Below are 7515 nucleotides of genomic sequence, written 5' to 3'. Positions count from 1 at the left end.
TTAGAACCTTTGGTAGACATGCTTCTTCTTCTACAGTATATGCTTACCCTCTTGTCTACTCTCTGCCTTGATAGAAATGGGCTTATGCTCGGGATTTTGCTCGAGCTGATCCAATCCACTAAGAGATTCTGCATTTATTCAAAAAATAGCAAACACATTATTCTAGGTTTAGTATTCAAGACCTTGAAGCAAGAGAAAAATAAAAAGAAGTATGATAATTAAAAATGTAGCTATAAAAAAATATACAGCCAACTCACGATTTCCATCATGTGAGCTACCATGATTGTTAGTCCGCCAAATGTCTGCAGCAGAGTCTAAGGTTTCTGTATTAAAAGCAGGGAACAATCAGTATGAACTCTTCAGCGTTCAAAACTAGTAGATCTGAAGAGCAAGATAAATGTAGCATGGCATAAAATTAGTTTTTATGTTTTTAAATGTAGCAAGATAAAATTAGTATTTGAGGCATAAATGTAGAAACTAGCATCAATATTGACAGACATTTCTATTAAGTCCTTAAAATTTTGAAACTAGTATAGATACCTTGGTACAACTTCTGGTTGAACCACTATGAAGCTTGCTTTTGGATTTTGACGCCTCGAATACCCATTTACTGTTGGAGGGTCAACGGTTGTAACTTTTGTTGAGCCTACATACCAAAAAATATAAGGGTTTACCTTAAAATGTCATAAAGTAGGGAATGCATGTAAGGCTCTACCTTCCCTTGTGAGAACGGAGGAATCAGGGCATGTAAGGCTCTACCTTCCTAATGTTTGTTATTCCAAGAAGAACCTCCAGAAAACTCAAACCTCTCAGGCTACGAACAATTCTCACCTTCAAGAAATTATCAAGAGATTCAATGTTCATTGGAAGAAAAAAAAAATGGATAAGTATCAAAGTAACACGGCTATACACAATAACTTACTAATAACACTTGAATTGCAGACACTATATTATTCAACTCGGGAACTAAATCTACGTATTCTTGTGCTTCAAGGAACAAGTGAGGTTGCTCTCACTTTATAACCTGCAAAAACAAATCAGTTCAGCCTTTTCCCTCCTCCTTTATCAGGGCTTGGGACCAGCAATGCAAATATCTAGTTTGCGTGTTTGCAGAGCTAAAAAGGGGTTAGGTTAGTACAGTGAATCTCGCCACCTGAAAAAGTAAACAAACAACCACACAATTGCAAGTACCGTATATAGCACAACCAAAATATCCATAAAACAAGCTCATCCAACATATAACACAACCAAAATATCCATAAAACAAAATAACACATCAGAAGTATCCATAACAAAACAACATATCCAAAAAGTAAAGTAACACGTCCAAAATCCTGACTTGACTAATACAAAATAAAATACTTCGAAGTCCAAGATGAAAATGACACTATGTGTCTACTAAAAAAGGGGAAATGGCCTTTAACAACAAGGGGGGAGAAACTGCAGAAATTCCTTAGGCCAAATAACATGTCCCTGCCCAACTTGACCAAGGGTGCGAAAGTGATTATAGGGCTCGGGCAATTCGCAAGAACCTACAAGATGTCGCCTCAATGTAAACCAAGAATTTTCCATCCCCCAAAGTTCTATTTTCAATCTTAAATGTTGGATCAACTTTTTTCACCCTCCCAGATGCAACCTTTCTCAAGGGCCAAAAGGCTCTCACATTGACTTCAGCATTCATGTAATCAGGTCCCTTAAAAAATAGATAAAAAATAAAATAAAATAACATTAGTTAAAATTTCAAATACACAAACCATTAAATTTTACTATTACTATGAGAATAAAATAAAGTCATACGTATTCGTACCTGAGAGAGTATATCATGTGATCCAGAAGAAGAGGGTCCAACAGGGAAATTACATGTGGGTGGCATCTGGTAGACAAGATTCTGCACCGTTTCATTAATCTGATTTACTTTTCCATCAAATGAGTCCTTCAGCTCATCAATTTTCTTTTCAAACTGATTTTTTAACTCCTCGGTGACCTTAATCTGTTTCGATATCTCTTCCTATAAGGAGCGAATGCTTAAATGAAGACTTAGAGACACGAGAACCCATGACCGCATCGCCCTCTTGAGTCTTTACCAACAACTTTGTGTACTTGGAGATTTTAATTCGAGGAATAAAAATAAAACTGAGCAAAGTATAAATTCATACCTTTGTCACAACATCATTGTCGCATGCTTCAAAGTCGGAGTTGGAGGTCGTGTTAGAGTTCAAAGGGGAACGTTGAGAAATCTTATCCTATTCAATGGAAAACATAAAAACAATCTAAAATCATATAGATAACACAGATGTATCACTGACTAAGCATACACTTTTAAATAGTATATATATATATATATATATATATATATATATATATAAAATAAACATATAAAATAAAGACTTACTGCCAAACTTTGTCGTTGGGTTGTACCAGTTTTTTTAAGTGTGTGCATTTCTACGTACATATCACCCCGATCAACTTCTTCCACTGACACACCTTGTTTCTTTGCAATTTTACGGCGATAAACTTGTGCTGGTGTCCTCCCCCCACAGTTTGGTTCAATTTGCATTGCACGGTTCTGAATATTTCTCGCACTTAATGCCTACATAACATACACAAATTAAGTTACAATTTGCTTTGTATCTTATAAGCTAGTAAGGACAGTGCATATCGTATAGTATATCGTTAGAATGTCTAAGACAGTACCTTAAATTCATCTGAATGACAATGATTCACAAAAGCTTTCCAATCCTCCAAAGGGATTCCGTCTGGTGCCTTCATTTTCACAATTTCTGGATCCTTACCAGCAACATATTTCTTTTTCAGTTCACCCTTGTGGCTCCTCCATGCGGCCATGACTTTATCCCGAACATACTTACAGTCTACCCCCTTGTCTTCGTCACCATTAACAAATACAAAAGTGTCGTTCAAGCTTTTAATGATTCTGTTATAGTGAGTTCCTTTACTAAGTTTCATCATAGTTGGCCAATCCTTATAGAAGCATGGGATCTCACGGTCCGCAAGGCGAGCAGCTTCACTAGATAGCCTGCTGACACCTTCTTCAGGAAAATCAGGCTGGTTATAGATATTAAGCCAAAGTTCAATTCTTTGCCCCTCTTCCAAATGATCGGATATAGGTAGAGTAGGACCTCTAGTGTTATCTCGAAGCCGGGTCGTGAAGTGAGACCCACCGATAATGAAAAAATTGATGATGTTATACAAGGATGAAATGGAAATAATTAACTTAATCAGATAATCATGAATTATTAACTAATTACCAGTGTTAGTGTTGGGGGAGTCCTCTAGTGGGTGAGCTGAATTTGGGGATGTGCTAGTAGCTATAGTACAAAGCGATAACTAAACTCTGCAAATTAAACAAGCACTTGCATATCTGATTAAGTTAATAATCAATACAATAAGGATCAATGTACAAATAACAAAAAATGAATTCAGAAATTAGTCAAAATGTGAAACACTAATTTAAAAATGTGAACCACTAATTTAAATATGAATTCAGAAAAAAACAGCAAAACAGGTTTAAATATGTAATTCTCGGAACAAAAGACTTCATATAATAAAATAACATCTCATTTCTTTCTAGGTCTTTTTCTTCGGTTGATAACCTCAACAGCAGCAACCATATTCTCTTCATTAAATATCAACCCATCCTCCATACGTTCTGGAATGATAGGCCTCGCGAACGATTCATCCACAACTATATTTTCTGACACTACTCTTGTTGAGTCCATATCAGAGTAAACCTTTCTTGGAACCTCAATAACCACATGCCAATCAAGATTGACTGGGTTTTTAGAGTAAAAGACCTGGGATACATGCTTAGTAAGAATGAATGGCTCGTCATTCATTTGAGATGAACCAAGCATATTGGATAGATTGACCAACAACAGTTTTGACTCGTTATCCACCTTTACACCATTTGGGAGCTTAACCCAATCGCACTTGAATAACACTGGTTTGTAATCAGTATTTGGGTACTCCAATTGAACAATTTTCCTAAGAACACCATAGTATTCAGTAGATGCTTCTATAGGAATTTTAACCTTAGCACTCGAGCGAAAGGTAGTTGGGCACTTGGTACAAGCTCCACTGTTTTGGTTTCTTCTAGTCAACTCATAATCTTTGGTGACAAATAAAAAACCATTGATTGCATACTTCTCATATGTTATAGCAAAACGTGCTGGTCCCCTTGCTATTTCTATAAGCTCGTCATCTTTCGGGTTTTGAACATCAAGTTGTCTCCTTAACCATGGCATGACCTCGTCTTTTTCAGGTACTTTGAATTGGCCAGACTTTCTTCCTGTGTTTCTCTTGTAGACATCGAGGAAATAAAAGCACAATAAATAATATAAAAATGTCTATTTGGTAATTGAAAAATACATACACGTAAACTACAATAGACTTACTTCTCCCACATTTCATACTTTGGATGACTTTTCAATATCCACTTACGTGCTTGCTCCCACTCAACACCCTCTAAAAGGCAACTTTTACTTGGACCAAGAGGACCTACTTCATCGAGCAAACTAGGAGGCATTGTTACCTCAAAACCCTCGGTGCACTCTTCTAGCTTTTGAAGGAGGCCACCCCCTCCTTCATATCCTCCATAGTATATCATTGTCTCCTCCTTCAAGTATCCTTTCAAAGAATGCAACCTTCAAGGCTTTTTTATTAAGTAACATAATCCTTTCTTTGCTTCATTAACCTTTAAATAACAAAACTTAAATAGAAAGTACGAGAAATAAAACCAAATAATCATGTGAAAAGTTTTTGATCTAAGTATACCTTTCAAAGACATACATCCATCGATAGAACACTGGTCCTAACACGCGGGCCTCATAGGCTAAATGAATGGGAAGATGCATCATTATGACAAAAAGCGATGGAGGACACATCTTCTTAAGCTCACATAAGGTTCTGGCCATACCCATCTCAAGTATAACCAAAGAATCAACATCAATTCTCCTCGAGCATAAAGCACGGAAAAAAGTACAAAAACTCAATATAACAGCCCGGGCCTCCTTCCGATCTTTATATGCGTGTTGGATCAATACAGGAAGCAGATGTTGCATTAGAATGTGATAGTCATGAGACTTCATCCCTTTGAGTTCCATGGACCCCTCCTTGACAATAATCCTCCAATTGCTACTAAAACCAACAGGTACGCGCATGTTTCTTAAGGTGGTAAAAAACAAAGATTTCTCGGCAGGTGTAAGATAGAACACTCCACGCTTTTTGTGATTATTGTCTGTCACCCAATACTTCTTCTTTATCCCCAAAAGTTTCAAGTCTTTGCGTGCATTGAGATCATCTTTGGTTTTTTTCGTGTCCAACATCAAAGCAATAAGAATTTCACATACGTTCTTCTCAGTGTGCATCACATCAATGTTATGAGGAACGGGGAGTTCTTCCCAATATGGAAGAAGTTTAGAAAATATTGACTGCTTCAAAAAACTAGAATCACTGTCCACATCTTCCCCAACCAAATCTTCCTCATCCTCAGAGTCACCACCTCCCCGTTTCCTTTTCTTTAACTTTCCCCATTTCACTTTGAGATTATGAGTTAACTCTTTAACCTTCTCCCCAGACAAACGCAGGGGTTGTGACCTGAGCTCTTCTTCCTTGTTGAAAGTAGATTCTCTCACATCAAGTCTATTTGGATCTAATTGCGGCAAAAATCGTCTATGACCAAGGTAAACATTTTTTCTCCCATGAACAAGTCTCACAGTAGATGTATTTAGACCACAAAGGGGACAAGCATATCTCCCCTTAGTCCTACATCCAGAGATGTTCCCAAAAGCTGGGAAGTCGTGAATTGTCCATAAGAGAACTGCACGCATATTGAAGACATCACCCCTATTAGCATCTTTGACTAGCACTCCTTTATCCCACAAGGATTGCAATTCATGGACCAACGACTATAAATAAATATCTATATCATTACCAGGTTGTCGCCGTCCCTCAATGAGCAGTGCTAGCATAGTGAATTGCAGTTTCATACATAGCCAAGGAGGGAGGTTATATGTGACACACATCACTGGCCAAGAACTATACGATGTGCTTTGCATTCCAAAGGGGTTGAACCCATCAGTGGCAAGGCCCAATCGAACATTACATGGCTCAGAAGAAAAGCTTGGGTATGTCCTATCAATGTGTTTCCAAGATGATGAGTCAACTGGGTGACCCAACTCACCATCCCCCAATCTATTTGTGGAGTGCCAACATATAGCTTTGGCTACCCAACCGACACCATACATTCTCTTCAACCTATCCCCAATTGGAAAGTACCGCAACTGCTTCGCAGGTAGTCTTACACGATTTTTTCTCTCCTCAATTGTTGCAATTTTATATCTCGACACCTTACAAGTAGGACATTCTTGCAACAATTCATTTTTCTTCCCCCAGTATAAAATACAATCATTTGGGCATGCATCGATCTTCTCATAAGTTAGCCCCAACTCCTTAACTAATTTTTCAGATCGATACGTGTCTTTCAGAACTTTATTATCCGCCAGCAACGCTGCCTTAAATGCTTGAAAGCAACTTCGGTAAAACTTATGTCAGACCACCCACGTGTAACTTTGATTCTAAACAGCTTTATGACAAACCTTAAGACAATGAAATTCTTGCAACCAGGATACAAAGCACTCATGGTCTCTTCAAAGTTCTTATCTGACAATATTGATTCAGCATCATCAATGCCCGGTGCCTCTCCATTATCAACTCCGAGACCTCCAAGAAATGAATCTAACTCTTCACCACCAAATTCTTCAATCACGGTAGTAAATGCATCATTTATATTCATCTCATGCAGATTAGAGTTCCCATGGGACTCCACATTCGGATCATGTCTTTCTTCACCATGAAATATCCAGTGTAAATATGTTGGGTCGAATCGGTTTTTATAGATGTGATACCTCACGAAGTTAAGTAGGTTTTGCTTTCCCTCCATTTTTACACACCACGACAAGGACGCGGTATTAAGAGCTTGTTACGGTAGTTTTTTACCACAAAGTCCATAAAATAGTTTACCCCATTTATAAAGCAGGTGTCATGGCAGTCTAAATTGACCCAACTACTTCTATCAGTTGGAGAAAAACCCTCCATGACATATCTACAAATAAACAAGAATCACACAAGTTCAAAACTTCAAACTATATACAAGATAAATAGCATGATCCATTCATGAATACACCTATCCCAAACCCTCATCTCAAGCAAAAAATGTCTAACCAAATTAACAAAATCTCTAAAAATGAATTATTTTTACTGGACTAGCAAAAATCACATAAATATGTATTTAAAACCTAAGCAATTCATAATGAAAAAAAAATTGTAACAGATAAAGCAAAAGAGACAGTAACCAAACAAATATCAATGTAAATCCATTTTTGAAATAAATAAATTTGTGCAATATGCTCAAACTATATACAAGCCATACTCATACCATACCATACCCCCCCCCCCTCCCACACACACACACACACACACCACACCAAGATTATTGCT

General features: G+C 37.4%; 2 protein-coding genes across 2 annotated transcripts; both read right to left on the bottom strand.

Moving 5' to 3' along the window:
• Window positions 1–2129: 2129 nt before the first annotated feature.
• On the bottom strand, window positions 2130–4262 carry LOC147505000 (uncharacterized). Its single transcript, XM_086605436.1, has 4 exons — window positions 3612–4262; window positions 2695–3231; window positions 2393–2590; window positions 2130–2243 (listed from the first exon to the last, which is right to left on the bottom strand). The coding sequence occupies exons 1-4, from the start codon at window positions 4260–4262 to the stop codon at window positions 2151–2153; spliced, it is 1479 nt and encodes a 492-aa protein (XP_086461562.1). The 3' UTR covers window positions 2130–2150.
• A 146-nt stretch (window positions 4263–4408) lies between these two features.
• LOC147504999 (uncharacterized) lies at window positions 4409–6811 on the bottom strand. Its single transcript, XM_086605435.1, has 4 exons — window positions 6615–6811; window positions 5951–6549; window positions 4792–5887; window positions 4409–4661 (listed from the first exon to the last, which is right to left on the bottom strand). The coding sequence occupies exons 1-4, from the start codon at window positions 6809–6811 to the stop codon at window positions 4409–4411; spliced, it is 2145 nt and encodes a 714-aa protein (XP_086461561.1).
• Between the last annotated feature and the right edge of the window lie 704 nt (window positions 6812–7515).

This window comes from Coptis chinensis, chromosome 4, assembly GCF_015680905.1.
Source record: "Coptis chinensis isolate HL-2020 chromosome 4, ASM1568090v1, whole genome shotgun sequence".
In the NCBI taxonomy this organism is placed as follows: domain Eukaryota; kingdom Viridiplantae; phylum Streptophyta; class Magnoliopsida; order Ranunculales; family Ranunculaceae; genus Coptis; species Coptis chinensis.
The sequence above is the reverse complement of the archived record's forward strand: the minus strand, read 5'-3'. Positions and strand labels throughout refer to the sequence as shown.

Coding starts and splice junctions, on each gene's coding strand:
- LOC147504999 (XM_086605435.1), bottom strand. CDS start 6,811: ATGAATATAAATGATGCATTTACTACCGTGATTGAAGAATTTGGTGGT. Junction 5,888..5,950: donor TGAGGGACGGCGACAACCTG/GTAATGATATAG, acceptor TGTGGGATAAAG/GAGTGCTAGTCAAAGATGCT. Junction 4,662..4,791: donor TGGATGTATGTCTTTGAAAG/GTATACTTAGAT, acceptor AAAGCCTTGAAG/GTTGCATTCTTTGAAAGGAT.
- LOC147505000 (XM_086605436.1), bottom strand. CDS start 4,262: ATGCCATGGTTAAGGAGACAACTTGATGTTCAAAACCCGAAAGATGAC. Junction 3,232..3,611: donor ATATGGTTGCTGCTGTTGAG/GTTATCAACCGA, acceptor TATCTGATTAAG/TTAATTATTTCCATTTCATC. Junction 2,591..2,694: donor GTCATTCAGATGAATTTAAG/GTACTGTCTTAG, acceptor TATGTTATGTAG/GCATTAAGTGCGAGAAATAT.